This window comes from Rhodnius prolixus, unplaced genomic scaffold (genome assembly GCF_049639745.1).
Source record: "Rhodnius prolixus isolate KJV_2025 unplaced genomic scaffold, Rpr scaffold_9, whole genome shotgun sequence".
Classification (NCBI taxonomy): Eukaryota; Metazoa; Arthropoda; class Insecta; order Hemiptera; family Reduviidae; genus Rhodnius; species Rhodnius prolixus.
In genome coordinates, this window is record NW_027411604.1 from 29,466,251 (window position 1) to 29,489,236 (window position 22,986).

Below are 22,986 nucleotides of genomic sequence, written 5' to 3' on the forward strand. Positions count from 1 at the left end.
TAGGGTACTATTTCCACTTTTACAAATGGTTTTTGGCTATTACTTTTCAAAATAGATCGACCCCTCATGTACGATTTAGCATTGGCCTTTTTATAAACTATAAAATACAGAATCAACGGAATTATTGAGTAATTAGGGCACTATTTCCACTTTTTCCAATGGTTTTTGTCTATTACTTTTAAAATAGTTCGACCCCCACATGTACGATTTAGCATTGGCCTTATTATTAACAATCAAATGCTAAAACGCGACGTTCCACAGAAATAAGAGATAACTTCCACATTTCCAAACGTTTTGGCTTCTTATTTTTCAAAATTGATCAACCCTAAAATAGCTTTCAAATTTGGTCGACTCTTACCCTACAATGCATACATTCCCGTGATATTGTTGCACCATTTCTTCTATTTCTAATGGTTTTTACTTTTTTTTTTTTTAAATAGATCAACCCCACCAGAAAAATCTAACATTGGCCTTTTTATAAACTATAAAATACAAAATCATCGGAATTCTTGAGTAATTAGGGCACTATTTCCACTTTTTCCAATGCTTTTTGGCTATTACTTTTCAAAATAGATCGACCACACTTGTACGATTTAGCATTGGCCTTTTTATAAACTATAAAATACAAAATCATCGGAATTCTTGAGTAATTAGGGCACTATTTCCACTTTTTCCAATGCATTTTGGCTATTACTTTTCAAAATATATCGGCCGAACCTGTACAATTTAGCAGCGTTCTTATTGTAAACTATAAGGTACAGAATCAGGAGAATTCTAGTGAAATTAAGGGAATATTTTTCCTTTTGCAATGGTTTTACTTATAATGGTTCAAATACGAGTAGATCAACCCTACTTCAACAATTTTGCATTCACTTTACGAGTTGGTATTTTATTGTTAAATACCAAATGCAGAATCAGTGGTATTCTAGAAAATCAGGTAAATTAAAGATTTCTACTTTATGTTTGTAGATTTTTTACACTGGGTAGCCTAGTATTTTCAAAATTTCAAAATTAATGGTAAAATAATGAATTCTCGTCTAGTTTGAGTAGATAGATTAAGCTTTCCACTTTATAGCATTGATAACTAAGCCGCTGGTAGACGTGGTGGCGTTCCTGATCACTGGTTACCTTTAATTGAAGTCACGATCTCAGAATTAATGGGAAAATATAGAATATAGACCATTAATAGAAGAAATGGTGCAACAATATCACGGGAATGTATACATTGTAGGGTAAGTGTGGACCAAATTTGAAAGATATTTTAGGGTTGATCAATTTTGAAAATTAAGAAGCCAAAACGTTTGGAAATGTGGAAGTTATCTCTTATTTCTGTGGAACGTCGCTGTTTCAGCATTTGATTGTTAATAATAAGGCCAATGCTAAATCGTACATGTGGGGTCGATCTATTTTGAAAAGTAATAGACAAAAACCATTGGAAAAAGTGGAAATAGTGCCCTAATCACTCAAGATTTCCTTTGATTCTGTATTTTATAGTTTATAAAAAGGCCAATGCTAAATCGTACAAGTGTGGTCGATCTATTTTGAAAAGTAAAAGCCAAAAAGCATTGGAAAAAGTGGAAATAGTGCCCTAATCACTCAAGAATTCCTTTGATTCTGTATTTTATAGTTTATAAAAAGGCCAATGCTAAATCGTACATGTGGGGTCGATCTATTTTGAAAAGTAAAAGCCAAAAAGCATTGGAAAAAGTGGAAATAGTGCCCTAATCACTCAAGAATTCCTTTGATTCTGTATTTTATAGTTTATAAAAAGGCCAATGCAAAATCGTACAGTTGTGGTCGATCTATTTTGAAAAGTAATAGCCAAAAACCATTGGAAAAAGTAAAAATAGTCCACTAATTCCTCTAGAATTCCGTCAATCCTGCATTTCATTGTTAATAATAAGGCCAATGCTAAATCGTACATGTGGGGTCGATCTATTTTGAAAAGTAATAGCCAAAAAGCATTGGAAAAAGTGGAAATAGTGCCCTAATTACTCAAGATTTCCTTTGATTCTGTATTTTATAGTTTATAAAAAGGCCAATGCTAAATCGTACAAGTGTGGTCGATCTATTTTGAAAAGTAAAAGCCAAAAAGCATTGGAAAAAGTGGAAATAGTGCCCTAATCACTCAAGAATTCCTTTGATTCTGTATTTTATAGTTTATAAAAAGGCCAATGCTAAATCGTACATGTGGGGTCGATCTATTTTGAAAAGTAAAAGCCAAAAAGCATTGGAAAAAGTGGAAATAGTGCCCTAATTACTCAAGAATTCCTTTGATTCTGTATTTTATAGTTTATAAAAAGGCCAATGCTAAATCGTACATGTGGGGTCGATCTATTTTGAAAAGTAAAAGCCAAAAAGCATTGGAAAAAGTGGAAATAGTGCCCTAATTACTCAAGAATTCCTTTGATTCTTTATTTTATAGTTTATAAAAAGGCCAATGCTAAATCGTACAAGTGTGGTCGATCTATTTTGAAAAGTAAAAGCCAAAAACCATTGGAAAAAGTGGAAATAGTGCCCTAATTACTCAAGAATTCCTTTGATTCTGTATTTTATAGTTTATAAAAAGGCCAATGCTAAATCGTACATGTGGGGTCGATCTATTTTGAAAAGTAAAAGCCAAAAAGCATTGGAAAAAGTGGAAATAGTGCCCTAATTACTCAAGAATTCCTTTGATTCTGTATTTTATAGTTTATAAAAAGGCCAATGCAAAATCGTACAGTTGTGGTCGATCTATTTTGAAAAGTAATAGCCAAAAACCATTGGAAAAAGTGGAAATAGTGTCCTAATTACTCAATAATTCCGTCCATCCGGCATTTGATTGTTAATAATAAGGCTAATACCGTACATGTGGGTCGATCTATTTTGAAAAGTAATAGCCAAAAAGCATTGGAAAAAGTGGAATTAGTGCCCTAATTACTCAAGAATTCCGTTGATTCTGTATTTTATAGTTTATAAAAAGGCTATGTTAGATTTTACTGGTGGGGTCGATCTGTTTTGAAAAGAAATAAGTACAAACCATTAGAAATAAAAGAAATGGTGCAACAATAACTCGGGAATGTATACATTGTAGAGCAAGAGTCGACCAAGTTTGAAAGATATTTTAGGGTCGATCTATTTTGAAAAGTAATAGCCAAAAACCATTTGTAGATGTGGAAATAGTACCCTAATTACCCAAAAATTCCGTCACTCTGGCATTTGATTGTTAATAATAAGGCCAATGCTAAATCGTACAAGTGGGGTCTATCTATTTTGAAGAGTAATAAATAAAAACCATTGGAAAAAGTGGAAATAGTCCAGTAATTTCTCTAGAATTCCGCTGATTCTGTGTTTTATAGTTTATACAAAGGCTATTGATAGAATTTACTGGTTGGGTTGATCTATTTTGAAAAGAAATAAGTAAAAACCATTGGAAATAATAGAAATGGTGAAACAATATCACGGGAATGTATACATTGTAGAGCAAGAGTCGATCAAGTTCGAAAAATATTTTATGGTTGATCAATTTTGAAAAATAAGAGGCCAAAACGTTTGGAAAAGGTGGAAGTTATCTCCTATTTCTGTGGAACGTCGCTGTTTTAGCATTTCATAGTTAATAATAAGGCCAATGCTAAATCAAACAAGTGGGGTCGATCTATTTTGAAAAGTAATAAATAAAAACCATTTGAAAAAGTGGAAATAGTGTCCTAATTACTCGAGAATTCCGTCAATCCTGCATTTGATTGTTAATATTGAGGCCAATTCTAAATCGTACAAGTGTGATCGACCAAGGAGCGGTTTAAGCGAATCAAGAAGTTGATTCAACAATGCAGAAAGTTCATGGTTTTAAACAGAATGACTGTCTAAGAAGACGGCTGGTAACCTTCAGAATAGGGGCCGGAGGCGTAGCCTATTTATTTATTGTAGATCCTTTGATTTTTGTTTAATTTTTAATCTAGTTGGTGGTCGCCACATGATTTCATCTACTAAGGTGCCTGCCGAGGCTCTGCCGCCCAAGAGCCTAGAAAAGCTGATGCCGGCCCATGTAGTTGTCATGTTTCTGAAACCTCTTCTTTCCAACACGCTAAAAGTTTCAATTATTTCATCGATCTTTTATATTTTATTTCAAAAGAAGGTCCATGCTAGTTTTATTACCTATTCCGGCCTTAATAATAGTGGTCACCTCCGCAAAACACCTTTCATTCGCCCAAACTGGCTAAAAGTTTCTAAGTTTTCCTCTTTTTTTTCTATTATTTATGTCAAAATAAGGTCAATTCTAGTTGTGTAATCTACACCCGGCCTTAGGAGGAAGAATTGGAATCATACAATTTAGAATTCACTGGAAATTCATGGCTTTTGAATCTAGAAACAGAGTTTTTAGTAATTTGTTTGTACGTCCGCAAAATTTTAAATGTCTGGTGTGACGTACTCATATGACATTCTCTAATTGCAATTTACAAAACAAAACTTTCGTGATACTATCTGAAATGATACAGGCTTATTATTCACTGCTTCCAAAATAAATCCATTTAAATTCAATTCTGGGAAATTAAAAAGGTTGTTAAAGAAAGGTGCGCGTGAATTATCACCTATCAGATCCGATTCGTATTGTAGCATTTCCAGAATCTTTATTATCGATAGTAAGAATCGATTCTTACTTTGCAATCATTACCATCTCTGTTTTCATTAACGTAAACTTCACAATCCACGAATTGCGAATCTTGACAGTTGCAGATAACTTAAAGAATTTAGTTTTAGTTTGAGTGATCCTTTTATTTTGTGTAAGGAATATCTTATTCTTCTGATCATCATGGAACGGTAAGAAATTGTTTATATTTAACCGATACCAAGGAGTAGTTTTTTTTATAATTGATTTTGTACAAGTTGAAAATCTCGGCAATTCTTAAAAAGCATGCTCCTGATCTGATTGCCTCTTTGAAAAGAATGAACTTAAGCTACAATTTTTATCGTATTGATTCGGTGTTCTTATTTCAATTTAAGTACATATTATTTATTTTTCAATATTACGCTTCTTCGTGCAGTTTGATGAACCTTTATACAACTGTCCTATTAGACAGTTGTAATTCAGCATTTAGCAACGACAAATTATTCATTCCACCACCAACGTTTATCTTTTTCAGCTTTTCATTAAGTTAAAAGGAGATTTTTTGATAGAAAGTACAGCAATATTGGTTACTGATAATTAGTGTTGTTTCATGTCACAAAGGCAATTTTAATGATTTTTTAATAATGCCTATCTAGTTAACGTCACAGAGTGTAGTGCTTTATGAAATCTAGTTTATTCACCTACGATTTTATTTTACCTTCCATGATCAATCTGTTTGTTATATTTTTAACGCCTGATTTGATCAAATTGAAAAAGAAAGCATTGTTCAAGTTTTCGATTAGTAGAATTCAATATTGAATGTATTTTTCATGCTTCTCAAATCCGAAAGTAGCTGTCTGTAGTTATCAGTATTAATGATATATTTTATTACAGGAGTGACCTTCAGAAAATTAAAAAATCACTCAACAAATTAGGACTGGGAAGATATTACAACCTCTTCGAACAAAAAGGAATGCCCTTCGAAGTTTTTGAACATTTAACTGAGGAAGATTTAAAAGAGATTGGTATTATAAGTGAAAAAAATCAGGCAACTTTACTACATTTTCTTCGGAAGAATAACTCAAAAAATGAGTTTTCAGATCTGCCCAAATTGAATATGTAAACTTAACTAATTAATGCATGAAGTATTTTTTCTTAATATTGAATTATTTTGATCTATTAGAAGTTTTTATCTACACAAAAACATCCTACAGAAATAACGTTTTTCTTACTGTGAAAGCAGTTATACTATCTAGGAAAGTGTTGGAATATTGTCCTTCCTATGATTTTATTAGTGGTACGTGTTCATTTATTTGTTTGGTTTTTTTTTCGTCTGTCGGCTTTACTAATTTTAAAAACTGCCTTTGCCCCCGTCAAAAGTACGATCAGTCAGGGCAGGGCGAGAGCACTAAAGTTCTCCAGTTATTTCGTCGCAAGTTTCATAGTGGAAGAATCTGCAGCACCAATGCTGCTTCTGCACGAAGTCATTTCCAGTCTACATGCAAAAAGAGCAGTTATGCTATTTTTACGAAGAAGTCGTCCCTTTTTTTTGCGCACATTGTTTTTAATATTCTCTCTTCTACTTCAGTTTTTCACTTACAATTGCAAGTTTCTTTCTTAAAGTGGACAGACTTATTTACCTGATCCCTGGCAAGAATATCGATGGCCTCGTTCTTATTTTAATTTTCACCATCTTTAACATTTCATGAATCAATTGCTTACATTATTGTCTGTGTTCCATTTTCACGAACTGTAAGTAATGAATTGCTTGGTAGTCAATAAACTTCAACAACCTTCGTTCAGATCTTTTTCGGATACTTTTTTAGGGCTGTTTGAACTGCGTCAAACCATAATAATCCACCCAGCTTCTAAGAGGAATGCTTTCTTAAAAAATTAAGACCTTTAATACCTCTGTTCGATTCACAGAACTCTGTACCTTTTTCCTTCATTTTGTTCAATGTACAATTTCTTTAAAATAGTGAATTTTTAAGATGCAGGAGCTGCTGAAAGGCGCTAAGACTAGAATACATTATTAATTGTAGAAGTAAAACTTGAAGAAAATATCTACATTTTCCCAGAATTTATCAAAAAATTATTTTAAACGAATGCAATTAAACAATTTTGCTGATTATTTTCTGTTACCAAAAACCGAATAAATGATTCTGGCGAAAACCTCTTTTGAAATTACTAAAATTAAAACAGTTCTAATAAAGGAATCGAATCAATTTTGTTGTGAGGTTGTTATAATTTTTTGTTGTGTTCAACATAATTTTTATGATCTTGACACGAAAGTTTACTGCCCAAGCCTCGAAGCAGTGTTTCGAATTAGATCTATATATACGGACCCATATATAGGTGGTCTTTTTCAGTTTTATGGTCACTTAACATTCCACAACCAGAAGTTCGTTCACCTTTACTAAATTGATTTTCAGTTATTATGGGTTTTTCTTGAAAATGACGCTAGAGATTTTCTTTAAATTCGTATAATCACTACTCAAATTTAAATTTATCTTATCTATTTGAAAACATTTGATTTGAGTAAGAGATTATAGTAAGAGAGGGCCTTCAAACCAGATTTTCTTTTATATATTTATTTACTGATGAAAAATCATTTTTGCTATAGCAGAGGTATCTAATAAGGTTTGCTTCAAACTGGTGAAAAGTTTAATTTGCTTAGGTCTGGATGGAGACTTTAAACAGATAAGTCTTTCTGAGAAGCATAAAGACGTTTCATTTCAAAACCCAAATGTATCACCTCTTACTGCTTATATTTCCAATTAAACCTTAAATTGAATTTATTACATCCAACAAGTTGTAAGTTTTAAGAGTGCTCATTGCATTAAGCTGAAAAATATTCTTAGTTTAACACCGTTACAAAATCCCATTCACACATATACAATATACCTGTAAAAAAAATGTTTGCTAAACCCAAATCTATGAAGATGTTGATTTTCATTTTATTTTTATTTTGTTTACAGACCACAAATGATAGAAGATCTAAATCTTCAGATGTTGAGGTTAATCATTAATGTACAGATTATTGAAAGGAGATTGAGAGAACAACCACATAAATACTATGATTCATTACTTAATCCTACTACGTCAAGTTCACAAGCTATACTTAAGTTCACTGATATTGCATTATCAGAACTTAAATATATGGAAGATGCTTATCTAGTAAAAGCAATAAAGGTAAAAATTATTGATTTTATTGTTATTTTATCTTTTAATTGAGATGTGTCAATATCTGATTCTGTCAGTGCAATGCCAGACCCCGGATTATGTTCTAACAATATTGCAACTACTCGCAATTTAACTACTGAGAGGCTCCTAAGGAGGGGGGAATTAAGGGAAGCAACAGAGCTAATCTAATACTTTCTCTATAATATAGAGATATTAATATTATATTAACGACAGTAATAACGATGAAATTTATCTTCGATTTTAACCTCGTATTTTATGTTGTTTTATTCAGAACGATTAAAACTGTTCAAAGAAATAAATTGCTTTTAAAAAATATTGTTTGATTAAAAAAGCTTTATTTTGAACGAAACAAGATTTTTTCATTCATTTGTTAATAGAATTTAATTTGTATTCAATCAAGAATGTCTTAATTGGAAAGCAGAGATCTATTTGCCTGACATCAACTACAAATCATTACTAAGTTTTGAATATTAGAAAACTAACTTCCTAAAATTAAAGATTTTAAATTGAACAATAATTTGTAGGATCATCAGGAGAAGAAAAAGCTACCATGGAAATACAAGAGGGCAATTGGTGTTTTTGTTATAACAATAACATTACTTGGTGGTTGGATATTTATTTCTAAAATTAAATAAATATCACTTTCTTTATTTACATTTTGATTGTAAATTTTACTCTGCGAGATATGATTTTTTTGTTTTCCTTCCCAAAATCATTCACTCGTAATTCTTGCATTTTGGTTTTACTTTGTTGGGCGGCTTATTAATCTTTCTTGAATTAATTTTGTTCTTGGCTGCTTTGAGATAAACGTCTTTCAAAATACTTTTTACGTTCTCAGAAATCATGAGGTTTTTTTTTCTCTTATTTCAACCAAATGCCGATCTTTCTTATCACTGAAAAACTTATTAAAAGAATTTTTTTTACACTACTTTTATATTCGTAGCTTTCGAATTTCTCTATTTGGAAAATACATTTTATAAACCTTTAGTTTACTGCTCTTATCTTTTTTAATATAATACATAATTTGATGGACTGCGACAATTTGTTTTCTCTTTTTTCTTTTTTTATATAATAACTGAAAAATTTATTTCTTGAAAACTGAAAATGTATTTCTTTAATCTATTCTCGATTGTCATAATTTTAAATTATGACTACCTTTATTTTTATATAGATTCAAATTATTAAAAAGTTGTACTTACGACTAATTTTGAGATGATTAGTGTGAATGATTTGAAGCAACTCTCTTTTTTTTCACTTTATTAGCTATATTTACAACTACAACAAATGTTGCATCAAGTAGATTTGATCTTACTGGTTAAGTTCACATGAAAATCTTGTAAGAGCAACCATCCATTGGTGAAACTCTTTCTCGGTGGATATTACACTCACATCAGTAGATCCCTAGGCCACTTCCGCTTCAAGCGACGAAAAGGATTGTGTGGAAAGAGAGCAAGGAGGCTGTGAAAGTTGTGGTAGAGAGACGATCAGGTCAGTGACAAAAGGGATCGGAGCAACTCGAAAAATGATTTCTCAACATTATTTTACGAGCTGAAAGTTTAAAAATTTTCGGTGTACAATTGAAACGTTATGGTAGATTAGAAACAAATAAAGAATAATAGAATTTTGAGACGATAAAAAAGGTTCTTTAATAAACACTTGAAATTGTGAAAAGGCTAGATTTGGCTGTGAAACCAAGACAAAACCAAAACCTTTTTTGGTTTTCTTCCTAATAGATTAATGGCATTTTTATGTTATTCTTATCTGGTGTGTACATCTATTTATTAAATGTCTTCTAGTTTTTTAAGCGGTTTATTATAGCTTACAGCAATTCCAAGGAGTTTTTCCTACTGCTATTGCAATTTCTTCTTTGGAATTTTAAAATCCTAATTATTACATTGTATACTTAAAATTTGAGAAATTACTTTTGGAGTTTAGGCAATCAACATTTTCAATCTGAATAAAAATGTATAACAGCTACTTTAAACTCCTCACTGACTGTACAAGCTCTTTTAGTGTAAATAATTGAAGAAAAGGATGTAATAATTGACCCAATTTAATCGATTTATTAAAGTTCAGATTACAGGCACAAATTGTCTTTAAACAAAAGTTATTCGATTGATTATTTGCTCATATTTGAAATTTTATACGCTCAAGATGAAATTACTTGAACTTAAAAAATGTTGGAACTAATAACGAGACAAAATCGATGAATTTTGTTATAAAACAAATTTAACTGATGACGTCTATCATCAATAATAGAATATAAACAAAACAAAAACTTTTTTTTTTTTCTCTTGTAACAATACTATTTCTGAGCTTATGCCTCTTCGCCTTCTCCTTCTCCTTCAACGGAATCCATTCCTACCTCCTCGTAATCCTTTTCAAGAGCTGCTAGATCTTCTCTGGCCTCGCTGAATTCTCCCTCTTCCATACCTTCGCCTACGTACCTGAGTAAGATATTAATATAAATGTTGTGAATTGCTGTATTTTGAATTAATTTTATTTGAAATATGCAGATAATTTCTCGCATTGTTTTCAAAGCCGAATCGTCTCCCAAATGGCATCTTGTGATCAGGCAAGAAAATATTTGTAGAAAGTAGTAAATAAAATTAATTCTGTAATTATCCTCAGAAAGTCCTCTAAAATATTTTATCTTTTAACATAGTTTACAAAGAAGTTCTCAATCGAATAAAAAAAAAAATCTGTTTAACGATAGTGCTGAAACTTCTGGGTTATTCTAGAGGAAGGCAACTCTTTCAAGCTAGGCAATTTTTTTTAAATTCTAAAATTCGTATTCCCTCCAATTCTTTATTTAAAAATAAAATCTTAAAAATATATTCTTTAAACTTACCAATGTACAAATGCACGCTTAGCGTACATTAAATCAAATTTGTGATCCAATCTGGCCCAGGCTTCTGCAATAGCAGTTGTATTTGCTAACATACAAACAGCACGTTGAACTTTGGCTAAATCACCTCCAGGTACTACAGTTGGTGGTTGGTAATTTATTCCAACCTGTAACAAAAAGTATAGAATTCACCTCAAATGGCACTTTGTATATACGTAAGATTAAAAAAAAAAGTCTCAAGACGTGGTTCTAGGTACTGAAGAAGTGCAGAAAGTTGTAGTGCAGGACTAGCAATTATGAAAATGAGGTCGAAAGGATTAGGCTGACAAAGGTGATGTTAAGGGCGAAACTGTTGGAAGTGGTAAAGCTAGATATAATCAAGCTTAAGAGTCAAAGCCTCATCATGAACGTTAGTTATGATGAATACCAGCTGTGTTTTCAAAGTTAGAACTTCAACCCAGAGAAAAACCCTCTTCCCAAATGAAATGATAGAAAACATTTAAACCATTTCAATTGTTTTGTCTTTGAATTGTGTTAATTTAAGATGTTAATTTTATTTTTATTGATGACAATCTATTATTGCTAATTGAAAGTTTATATTAATTTAAGAGATCTAAACTTCGTACAGATTCCTCTAAATTTTAATCTGTAATCTTCTTTAGGGAGATATAGGCAAATAGTTTTACAGGAATCTTGGCTTCTCCGAGGTTAACCCAAATTAACTTCACAAGTGAGCTTATCAATAAGCAAATGCCGTTTCTTCAGTTTGGAGACGTCTACAAAAAATATTGACTACAAAATAAGCAATAATAGAACTCTTCGTTGGTTGCGTAACTTTATACTTCTACTAAATTAATCTAAATTCTTAAGCAGCAGTCACTTTCCTGTTTAATTTTCACTAGACTTAATCTGAAGTTGCTGTCTAAAACAGAAATGAAAGGATCATAGGTATCCAGAAGAACTAATCATTGAGATCTGAGTGGTGTAAGCCATCCACAATTCTTTATTCTATTTGCGTACGCTACAATAATCAAAAGTCCTTAAATAAGTTCTAATAACCTTGAAGCCTGTAGGGCACCAGTCAACGAATTGTATTGTTCTTTTGGTTTTAATAGTTGCTATTGCGGCATTCACATCTTTTGGAACGACATCGCCCCTGTAATTAGATTTTTATTATTAAAATGAATTTAACTGATCAGTTGTATATTTTTCAAACTAATTAATACATATACCCCCATTTCCAGTTTATAAAGTTACAAATTGCTTTTTTAATAAAAGAAAATATTTTTTCAATCAGCCTTTTGCTGTGAAGAATGGGTGCTGCAAAACTCTCCTTTTATTATGATTCAACCAGTATTTAGAGGGCTTCCAGTACGACGCTGAAGCAATCCGAAGCAGAGTAAACAAAGCTTGTAAGTGAAACTTTACATCTTAATACTTAACTGGCTTTAATTTATTACATTTCTAATCTACTAAGCAGTCCAACAATTCATACACCAAACACGAGCTGTTAATTAATATTTCCTTTTTGGACTGTACGATTTTAATTTCTGATGAAAGCTTCAAATGAGAATGCAAAAACGCCCAATCTCTTACCACGATTTTTTTTTAAGAAAACAACTTGAATCAAACTTCTACACTTATAGGTATCTCATGAAAATTATCGTGTTTAATTCAAGTGTAGCACAAGTACTTGAAATACCCCGAAAATGTTTTAATAACTATTAAAATTATAATTTAAACGTTACCTGAATAATAAACAGCAAGCCATATACTTTCCATGTCTTGGATCACATTTGACCAATTGGTTAGCAGGTTCGAAACATGAATTTGTGATTTCCGAAACTGAAAGTTGCTCGTGATACGCTTTTTCAGCGGATATAACTGGTGCGTACGTCACGAGTGGAAAATGAATTCTTGGATAAGGCACAAGATTTGTCTGTAAAATTAAATAAATGGATTATACTTTCTTTTTCTACCAGGAGTTTCTGTAGCTCACGTCTGGGGAGGACACTATCCGGAGGCCGGTTTTTACTGTTTAAAGGCCCCGTGCGACACTTAGATGTTGATGCATGTTAATTTTTGATTTTGCGATGTAGCACCCAAAATAAGAGAAAATACTTAAAGAGCATTCTCAATTACATGATAATAATATTTCGTACAAAGTTGGGACCATTAAAATCAATAATAAGTTTGCGATACGGCAATGTAAGCAATGGCAGTAAATAAATTCAAATACCTGAAATTCAGTTAAGTCAACATTCAAAGCTCCGTCAAATCTTAAGGAAGCAGTTATTGAAGATACAATTTGGCCAATCAATCTGTTCAGATTTGTATATGTTGGCCTTTCTATATCTAAATTTCTTCTACAAATATCGTAAATTGCTTCATTATCAGCCATAAATGCACAATCAGAATGTTCCAATGTGCTGTGGGCGGTTAAAATTGCGTTATATGGTTCAACCACGGCAGTTGAAACCTGGAAGTAATTATGAGTTCAATTACGACAAACAGTTCCTTTCTCTTTTTGAAGATAATTCAAAATATAGTTCTTCCATAATATCATTAATTTCGAAATTTTAACTTAAAGAAATAGTACTAAATAAATTTGTAATAATTTTGACTTACCTGAGGAGCTGGATAAATCGCGTACTCCAGTTTACTCTTCTTGCCATAATCAATGGACAAACGTTCCAACAGCAAAGAAGTGAAACCTGAACCAGTTCCACCTCCAAATGAATGAAAAATTAGGAATCCTTGAAGACCACTACATTGGTCAGCTAGTTTTCTTGTGCGATCTAAAACAAGATCTACAACTTCTTTCCCAACAGTGTAATGTCCACGAGCATAGTTGTTAGCAGCATCTTCTTTTCCTGTGATTAATTGTTCCGGATGGAATAACTGTCTGTATGTTCCAGTTCGGACTTCATCTGAAATAAGAGGGGGGGAAAAAAACAAAATTATTGGAGGGTTCTTATAATTTTATTTACATTATTTACTAAACATTTCAAGTACACCAACCGACAACAGTTGGTTCTAGATCCACGAAAATAGCTCTTGGTACATGTTTTCCAGCACCAGTTTCACTGAAGAAAGTATTAAAACTGTCATCACCACCGCCGACAGATTTATCTGATGGCATTTGACCATCAGGTTGAATGCCATGTTCTAAGCAATATAATTCCCAACAGGCGTTCCCAATTTGTACTCCTGCCTGCCCGGTATGGATAGATATTACTTCTCGCTAAAAAATAAAAAGGGACATTATTATAAACATTCGAGAATAATAGTTTATGGATAACTCATCTAAAGTAAATAAAAATCTCCAAAAAAATTCAGTTATAGAGTAAAAGTTATAAGCTTAATTAGAGAATAAAGGGACGTTAAGCAGTTTTCATTATTTGCTTTCAAGTTTCAATTTAGTAATTGTGGGAGATTAAATTCTTCTTCAGAAGGGAATTGTACCGCGTATGTTGGTAGTTAGGATTAAATAATAATTTTGGAGTCATTTTATTATTTATTAAAAAGTTATTTTTTGTATTGTGCAAATTCCACTTGAATAAGATTTTGTAGCATATTTTTTAATGTAATGGGTTTTCCGGAAAGTACGTGCCGATTTTTTGTAGGTTGCTTAAGGACAGGTCCGAATATATCAGAACAATTGGAAACAAATGACGTGTGCATATCGTAAAAGACAGTATTTCAGGCATATTTGGAATAAAGTTTGGTTAAGATACCTTAATTTTCGTTTGTTTTATACGCCTTTGAATATAGAAGAAAACAAAGCGCATTTTAGGCATTTAATGCTTTTCTTTTACGGGGTAAGAAATGCCACACAAGATATGCGCTGTTTATGGCGAAGATGCTGAAGCTGAAAGAATAGTGCGGAAATGGTTTGCTAGGTTTAAAGTTGGTGATTTCAACCTTAAAGATCTAGAATACCCCGGGTAGGCCATCCACAACTGATGAATTAGCTTTTTGATGAATGGGTTCCCGACGATTTAACTGAAAAAAAAAATCTGATGGATCGCATTTCCATTTGCGACTCGCTCTATAAATGTGACATAGTGACGGGGGATGAAAAATGGATCATTTATAATAATGTTGAGCGAAAAAGATCTCGAGGAAAGCGGAATGAACCACTTTTGCAACCCCAATGGAGAAAGGTTGTAGGACAGAATGACAATTTAATAATTTTAAACTAAAATTAAATCTTCTGCGTTTCCATTTTCATACAAAATTGGCACGAACTTTCCCAACTTTGGAAACACGAACTTTTCCAGTATTGGACAACCCAATACTTTATAAAAAAAAAAACTTTTTCTAGTTACATCATCTTAACATATTATTACTAAAATAAAAAATATATATATATTTTTTTAAAGATAAATTTAAAATATAATATATTGTAATATATATTTTAAAAAAGATTTATATTCGTACCATAATGTAGAATTTTTCAGTTCAATTAAATTACAAGCTGAAGACACAAGAGGTTTTTGTTTGAGCCTGCAAAATATTAAAACAAAAAATAAAACGAGAGAAAATAGATTCTAAAATTGATTATTTTTTCTGAACAGATGATATCAAAAACAAAAAATAAAAAGAAAGATTGGACTAAATTCCATATGGGGATCCTTTTTTTTAAAAAAAAAATACATTTAATTGAAACTTCATATGTTTAACGGTAGTTTCTGTTAGTTGTCTAGTTGGTAAATGTTATTATGTACTTATGTTTGCACAAAATTAAAACTTACCGTTGAATACCTCCTTAATTTCCATTGATGGGAATAAATATATTCTCTTTAATTATTAGCAAATTAAGAAAGTAGGTTTGATTAAATCAGTTATTTGAGTCAGTATTTGCCGTTATAGAATTTACTGTAATTTTTAAATTACATTTTATATTAGGTTAGGGATTGAAAATTGGAGCAATTGTTTTTTTTTTTTTTTAGAACGTGACAGTGACTAGGTTCATGTTAAGATGGAGACTTTTTAGGATAAAAGTAAATACACTAAAACGACTACAATTTTTTTATTTATATCTCTCTTGTACACCGAAGAAGGAATTGTTCTCTTGACCACTTCTATAACTAATATTATTTTTCTAACTTCATCATTTTTTAATTAACTGCTGTTAGCCCTTTTCTTTAAGCTAATCTGTTTTCTCTTTAAATCGAATTCAGCATTGGGATCTGTATGAAAATTTTTCTTAATTTCATTTTGAAGTTGTCTTAGCCAATCCTAAAAACCTTACTGCTCCGTTCTGTTCTTAAATTACTGCATGTGGGCTGGAAGATGAGTGATTTTCAAACACTTTAGTTCTTTACTAATACGGAGATTTTTTTTTTTTTTAATTTATTTTGTTATTTAAAATCTGTATACAGTACACAATAAGTAAATATGAAGACTATGATGAACTGATGCGGGAGGAGAGCAGGAGGAGAGAAGCTACCCAGCGGTAGCACTCTCGGTAAGAGAGAGGAGAATTTGAGGAGGAGAGAGGAGAGTAATAATTTAGGTCTTCAGCCTACAAGGAAGTCGCGGGGCCACTGGCGATTCAGCGGCGAGGAGTATTAGGGATGTCAGAGGAAGCGAGAGACTGTACAAGAGGATTAGTGCTAGTCGAGAGAGTAGGTGGAATTTTTGGTATTTAGTCTTAGAGAGTTGGTCTATGAAGGGAATGTTGAGGTCGTTGTGAAGAGTGAGGTTAGTCACGTAGAAAGGAGCGTCAGCTATCTGTCGGAGGAGTTTTGACAGAAATGTCTATACAGTCCGTATGTTCGTAGGTTTGGCTGAACCCCATAGCTCTAGTCCGTAAGGTCACATAGGTTTAAGGATAGTGTTGTATGTTAAACGTTTGAATTCTAAGTGCAATTTAGAGCGTAATCTGTAAAGAAGTTTCGCACGTTTTGTCATTGCTTGTCTTTTAAGTCTAGTGTGTGGGTTCCACGTGAGTCGCTTCTCTATGTAGAGCCCAAGTTAGCGCACCAGATCTGTACAAGGAAGAGGATTGCTGTTGAAGAGGACAGGTGGCCAGGAGCCCCGCCGGAGAGTAAACGTGGCGTGCTGGCATTTCTCTGGGTTCATTTTAATCCGCCACTTCTTTGCCCAGGATTCTATTTTATGTAAATGTGTCTGTAACTTGTATGAAGCTGATGAAGGATGTGTACTTGTAGCTAGTATGGCTGTGTAGAGTAGTGTAGAGGGTTGTACAGGTATGTTTGATGTGTATACTGTGTAGAGAACGGGGCCAAGTATACTCCCCTTATACTAAAACGGAGATTTAAAAGTCCAAAATTGGCGATTTTTTTAAAAAAAAAATTAATCGAGAGTACACACACTTTTAACAAAATATAAAATTCACTTATTTCAGAAACATACTAAATCAGTAAATCTACACCATTCTCGCCTTCCTTTCAAGGAACGCCCTTAAATAAGTGTAAATTTCTTCAGTTTATCCTATTTAACGTTTTAATTTGTCTTTTCATTACTTAAATTTAGTCGTAACTTTTTAGCTTGAATTTTCCCAGTTTCTTGTAAATGTACAGGTTTTTCTAATCTGTTGTTATTTCCATTGAGGAGCGATTCATAAGCAACGGAAAAACAAGTAATGAACGATTGATTAACTTAAAAAATATGTACTAATTCGAAGGCAAGTTATTTATTCAAAATTGGAAAGAAGTCTACTTTGTTTTTCTACAAATGATTTTCTACCAATTTTCATCTTGTTATTTTAAATTTATCTCGCTTTATATGTTTTCAGATAATTTTAGTATAATAAAAATAATATTTCAAGGAAAGCGGTCTTTATTATTAATAAGACTAGAAACACACCAAGAGATAAATAATTAAAATCTGAAGTTGCTCTCTCTTCATTTTGGTTTCTGCCCGATAATTTTTCCTTCAGTCAGAGGGTACAGGAAAAAAAAAACACAAACCATCCATTAAGCACTGTTATTGGGTCATATTTCTTCAAATTCTGTTGTAACAAATAGAGAATCCTGTCCAATCTCTTCATAATCTTTTTCCAAACAGGCTACATCTTCACGGGCTTCAGTGAATTCACCTTCTTCCATTCCTTCTCCAACGTACCTGTGAAAATTTCCTCGTACATTATTATAAAGCATTTTTATGCCGGTGATAGTTTCGAAAATTTGACACAAACACAATACTTCCTCATATTCGATGTAAGAGTAAGTTTTAGAATATATTACTTTTAGCATAAAGAATTTGTTTTTCGATAACAATGGAATGAATTGATGAGATTTAGGAAGTATTTTGTCATAATGTATAATGTTAACTGTGCAGTGGAATTAATCGCAAATTACATGTGAAACATTAAAGTCTCATTTAATTCTATTTAATTAAAAGAATTCAAAATTGATAGCAAGTTACGCTTCCATTCTTTTGGTTGTACAGTTTTTTAAATCTAATCAAATTAGGTATTTTTTACAAGTAATTACCAATGTACAAATGCACGTTTGGCATACATAAGATCAAATTTGTTATTAAGTCTGGCCCACGCTTCATTGATTGCCGTAGTGTTTGCGAGCATGCATAAAGCTCGATTTACTTGTCCAAGGTCACCTCCAGGTACCACAGTTGGTGGTTGATAATTTATTCCTACCTGAAAATTTCATTAATTTATTTTTAATCTCTCAATTTTCAATTGAAGTGATAATAAAAGTATTATCTGAGTGTGTCCAGGTGACTCTGACGTTCGTGAAGGTATTTTAGATTATTGATGCAAAAGTATTTACACAACACTGCTACATACATACACGAATAATGCGTACATTTGGCCTGCAAAGACTAAGTACCTGATGTCGCATCTACTTAGGCTGGAAATCTCTCAGTTCACTTCACGTACCCTCTAACTTACCCCTTCTATTTTTTGTGGACATCTAATCGTATTATTTTCCCTTTGATTTTAATAACTACTTATTAATTACTGGCTTATAATTACTTTGAACCCAGTTGGACTCCAATCTACAAACTCTATAGACCGTTTTGTTTTAATTGTAGCAATTGCAGCATTAACTTCTTTAGGCACGACATCTCCTCTGTAAAATTCGTAATATTATACATTAATTTATAAATCTTTCTCTCTCCCTTTATTAAATATTAAATAAAAATAATTAAGAAAACTATTCAGTATACAATTTGTTAAAGTAATTACCTATACAATAAACAGCAGGCCATGTATTTACCACATTTTGGATCGCATTTCACTAATTGATTGTTAGGCTCAAAACATGCTACCGTTAAGTCATTAACAGACAATTTTTCATGGCAACATCGTTCAGTTGAAAGTAATGGTGCATAGGTCACCAGCGGAAAATGAATTCTTGGATATGGTACCAGATTAGTCTGAATAAATAATACAAGAATGAAGTTTGTTTATTTATTTATTTATTTTTTTTTTACTAATATTCTGACACAAGCTTTATGATTAGAGTTGGCCTAAAGTATTAAATATAATTGAGGGGTAAATGAGGTAGATTTCTGTCGTGCAGTGGTTGTCACAATGTAAAAAAAATTATTTCCTTAACCTAAAGTTATATCTCAACAGCTCCTTTCTCAACAGCTCGTTATATCTCCCAAAGATTCAGCCTCAACCGACTCCAGACCTCAAAACAAGCCTGAGGTAGTTGGATAGCCAAGCAAGTAGAATTATACTGAATTTTACATATTATGAAATATTATATGTCTCATACTGTAAGGGATACGAACCCACTAAAAAGAGAAAAAACCCATGACTCTCCATCTCGGCGCGTGAACCGATTTTCATGAATAAATTCGAATCGAAATTTTGTACAGATATGCATTTTGGAGCCCCTTAAGGAAGGCAGTTTGCCTACGCAAGAAACTATTATTACTAATATTACTTTTATTACAAGTAGCAATGTTTTAGTGATAATAGTTATTGAGATATAGAAGGCTAAATTTTGGTGGGTTTACAAACCGTTCAAATTTCAAACCTCTATTTTATTGTCCCGATTTTAATGAATGCTTTACCGAATTGTAGAGAAACGTTTGTTTTAAGATGAACTTAAACCGACGATTTTATTTTTTTTGTAATCTTAATTAATAGTTTGATTATTATAGATTAATAGATATTACAGTCAATCTAAGTGAATTTGGGTGTACTTAGATGAACTAGGGGTACTACTTGAATAAACTTTGTGTGCATGAAAATACCCAGGGTCTGTTACTTTCTAAAAAATATTAATAAAAAGTTTATACAGTAAAATTAATCAAATGGTATCATTAATGGAATGATGGGTACTTGCTGTTTTGTGTACCTTTTAGCGTTTAATCAACCCTTAGACTTAACTTTAAACTGTAAGTTTTTGTTAAAGAGATAAATAATGAGAAGGATGAATCTGTTTCTTCTACATTAGCTCTTCTATTCGCGTAGTAGCTGCTGTAGGCCATCTCATTCCAAATGTAGTGCTAATCGTATCTCTTTCTAGCATATTTTGAGAGTCATGGCGCATTACGATAACTAAAAACATAAATATCTGTGTTCCAATTGCTACCTGCCCAATATTCTTATTACACTATAGGCCTAAAGTTTTTATAAGTAGTTGATGTTTGAACCATTTGGATTTTTACAACACTATTGGCGATCACTTGCTGTCCTACACAATTATCTACATTTAACATATAACTGTAAATAGTAAATACTATTGAGGATGACATCTTTAGAAATATGGGTTTGCTATTAGCCTCATCTGCATTTTAATATATAAACGTTTGTATCATTTACCTGAAATTCCGCTAGATCAACATTAAGTGCTCCAGCAAATCTTAAAGAAGCAGTTATTGAAGAAACAACTTGTCCAATTAATCTGTTTAGATTTATATAAGTTGGAACCTCAACGTCTAAATTTCTTTTGCATATGTCGTAAATTGCTTCATTATCCGCCATAAATGCACAATCTGCAGTATCAAAAGTGCTGTGCGCTGTTAAAATTGCGTTGTATGGTTCAACTACTGCAGTAGAAACCTGTTATGAATTTAAAATAAATTGAATTTTTTTTACAGACAAAAAAATTCTAGTAATATTTTTTATTCTGCGTTCAAGTATTCAATAAAATAACCTGTGGTGCTGGGTATATAGCATTCTCCAATTTGCACTTCTTATCGAAATTGTCTGCTAAAAATTCCAGTAGCAAAGAGGTAAAACCTGAACCTGTTCCACCACCAAATGAATGATATATAAGAAATCCTTGTAGTGCGTTACAAGACTCTGCCATGATCCTTATACGATCCAAAACTACTGGAATAAGTTCTTTGCCAATCGTATAATGTCCTCGAGCAAAGTTGTTAGCTGCATCTTCTTTTCCACTTATCATCTGTTCCGGATGGAATAATTTCCTGTACGTTCCAGTTCTTATTTCATCTAATGATTTTTTTAGTTTTTTTTAATTTTTATTATGTATTGAAATTTGAGACTAAAATGGTAAAATAATCTCAATTAATCGTACCTATTACACTAGGCTCGAGATCTATTAATACTGCCCTCGGTACTTGTTTACCAGTAGATGTAACCTTGAAGAATGTACTGTATTGCTGATCATCTCCAGCACTATTATCATTAGTCATATGACCATCTGACTGTATTCCATGTTCCAAACAGTATAGTTCCCAACAAGCATTACCAATTTGTACTCCCGCTTGCCCACTGTGTATTGATATCACTTCCCTCTATAAGACATTGCTGCAGCTAAGTATTATGTATTACTGCAACTATGTTTATGCGATAATATTTCTAAGACATGAAACATACATTATTTCTAGCATTTTCTATTTATTTTATTTGAATAAACTGTTAAGTTTAGACAAAATATTTGGAAAATTTAACAGATCTACTCGTATTTTGTAAAACTGTATAGAACTCTACACAACTAAAAAAAAAAATATACAAACTATTTTTTAAAAAAATGCCAACAACCTTCTTTTTAAAAAGCACACTAACTTCTTCAAATTATCCCTTCAACTTTTATTGCTAAGTTCAAAGTGGCACATTTAAGGATGATATTTTAGTGCCAAGAAATGTAATCAAGTATAATTTAAACTTGCCATTTTACTTACCATTTTTTGTTTAAAAAGAAAGATTTTATTACAATAATTCTTGAAGCCAAAACTGACAAATTATTTAGAAATAATTAAATTATAATTTCTAAATTTTTCTGGATAAAAGTTAACAAAAATTCTCACCAATAACAATAAACAATTATAAAGACTTATTTTAAATTTTATTAAACATATGCAATAAATAATTCTTTAATAAAAAAAAAATGAAATTATTATTTTTCATAAATTTAATATTATTCAGCAATAATTGATGGTAAAAATTATGTGAACATCAATTTCAATTAAGTTTATTAAAAATAAATGTTTCTCTAAATTGTTAAAAAAAAATGCAATAAGAATCTAACTTTATGATAGATACAAATTGCCTTCTAAAAATTGAAAACAGCTGGAAGGAAAATCTGAAAAGAAAATTCACATATACAATATTTTTATATTTCCTTGTAGGACAATTTATTTATTCATTCATATCCAAGAGTTTGGAGTTTTTCAGAGGTTGTTGCCTCAACCTGTAAGCACCTATTGCCTTCTTCAAGCTTCAACCTATGTGGAAATGCAGAGTATTCATCGTGAACTTCCGCCTAAAGCATTTTTAATCAAGTCTATGTCACGAAAAGTGACTTAAGAAAATAAATATATTATATTATATTATATTAAACTACGCTAATACAGCTCCAACTTTTTTTTCTTTGATCAAAACATGTGTGTATATTTTGTTTACCTGCATGTTTAAAGATGAAATATATTGATTAAAAAAGTAGTGATTGACTAAGTAGAAACTCAGTAATAGTAATAGTTACTACACTTTCTTATTCTTGGGACATGAAATATTAAGAATCTAGTAATTTTCTGCTTAAAATAACAGAAGATATTTGGAACATACATATATAATTGGAATATATTATAATTTGTTCTTGTTTAACTTATTTTGCACTAAATTACAATATTTTTATTTTAGGCGTATTATCATCTGAAGTTATTGGCTCCCGAAGCTCTTTTCAGTGCAAGATACTCCGGACAATGTTTTTAATTACAGACAATTCTGTTCATCCTGGCATCTCCTGGCCGTGATATTATTTAGTATAGTGAGTGATTTATTATTATTATTATTATTTTCGCTTAATTTTTACATTAGTCAATTTAAAAAGTCACAAAGGTTGAAACCTCAATGCTTGACATTGTCCCAGATGTCCTTCATGGCAAGCTCGTACTGGAAAATGCTGATACATATATTTGGTTTATTATT

The 22,986-nt window shown here is 31.7% G+C and overlaps 3 protein-coding genes across 6 annotated transcripts; 1 reads left to right on the plus strand and 2 right to left on the minus strand.

Annotated features, from left to right (window-relative positions):
- The first annotated feature begins 4,649 nt into the window (after positions 1-4,649).
- Positions 4,650-8,443, plus strand: LOC141454644 (uncharacterized). 2 transcript variants are annotated; one of them, XM_074129103.1, is made up of 4 exons: positions 4,650-4,797; positions 5,480-5,704; positions 7,564-7,777; positions 8,314-8,443. In XM_074129103.1, the coding sequence occupies exons 1-4, from the start codon at positions 4,790-4,792 to the stop codon at positions 8,422-8,424; spliced, it is 558 nt and encodes a 185-aa protein (XP_073985204.1). In that variant the 5' UTR covers positions 4,650-4,789; the 3' UTR covers positions 8,425-8,443. The 2 variants fall into 2 exon arrangements, with proteins under 2 accessions (XP_073985204.1, XP_073985205.1); XM_074129104.1 differs by lacking the exon at positions 8,314-8,443 and adding an exon at positions 7,846-8,042.
- A 1,383-nt stretch (positions 8,444-9,826) lies between these two features.
- On the minus strand, positions 9,827-15,239 carry LOC141454641 (tubulin alpha-1 chain-like). Its single transcript, XM_074129094.1, has 8 exons — positions 15,081-15,239; positions 13,659-13,881; positions 13,266-13,567; positions 12,877-13,116; positions 12,386-12,576; positions 11,697-11,793; positions 10,641-10,804; positions 9,827-10,236 (listed from the first exon to the last, which is right to left on the minus strand). The coding sequence occupies exons 1-8, from the start codon at positions 15,081-15,083 to the stop codon at positions 10,107-10,109; spliced, it is 1,350 nt and encodes a 449-aa protein (XP_073985195.1). The 5' UTR covers positions 15,084-15,239; the 3' UTR covers positions 9,827-10,106.
- Positions 15,240-17,429: 2,190 nt separating this feature from the next.
- LOC141454642 (tubulin alpha-2 chain-like) lies at positions 17,430-21,900 on the minus strand. Of its 3 annotated transcripts, none has more exons than XM_074129095.1 (8): positions 21,741-21,900; positions 21,134-21,353; positions 20,747-21,048; positions 20,413-20,652; positions 18,820-19,010; positions 18,607-18,703; positions 18,104-18,267; positions 17,430-17,732 (listed from the first exon to the last, which is right to left on the minus strand). In XM_074129095.1, exons 1-8 carry the CDS (start codon positions 21,741-21,743, stop codon positions 17,603-17,605), a joined length of 1,347 nt encoding a protein of 448 aa, XP_073985196.1. In that variant the 5' UTR covers positions 21,744-21,900; the 3' UTR covers positions 17,430-17,602. The 3 variants fall into 3 exon arrangements, with proteins under 3 accessions (XP_073985196.1, XP_073985197.1, XP_073985198.1); XM_074129096.1 differs by having other exon boundaries at positions 21,134-21,372; positions 21,741-21,899; XM_074129097.1 differs by having other exon boundaries at positions 21,134-21,417; positions 21,741-21,897.
- Between the last annotated feature and the right edge of the window lie 1,086 nt (positions 21,901-22,986).

Coding starts and splice junctions, on each gene's coding strand:
- LOC141454644 (XM_074129103.1), top strand. Junction 5,705..7,563: donor GATCTGCCCAAATTGAATAT/GTAAACTTAACT, acceptor TTTTGTTTACAG/ACCACAAATGATAGAAGATC. Junction 7,778..8,313: donor ATCTAGTAAAAGCAATAAAG/GTAAAAATTATT, acceptor AATAATTTGTAG/GATCATCAGGAGAAGAAAAA.
- LOC141454641 (XM_074129094.1), bottom strand. Junction 12,577..12,876: donor TTGACTTAACTGAATTTCAG/GTATTTGAATTT, acceptor TTAATTTTACAG/ACAAATCTTGTGCCTTATCC. Junction 10,805..11,696: donor GGTGCCCTACAGGCTTCAAG/GTTATTAGAACT, acceptor TTTTTGTTACAG/GTTGGAATAAATTACCAACC.
- LOC141454642 (XM_074129095.1), bottom strand. Junction 18,704..18,819: donor GCCTGCTGTTTATTGTATAG/GTAATTACTTTA, acceptor CGAATTTTACAG/AGGAGATGTCGTGCCTAAAG. Junction 17,733..18,103: donor AAACGTGCATTTGTACATTG/GTAATTACTTGT, acceptor AAATTTTCACAG/GTACGTTGGAGAAGGAATGG.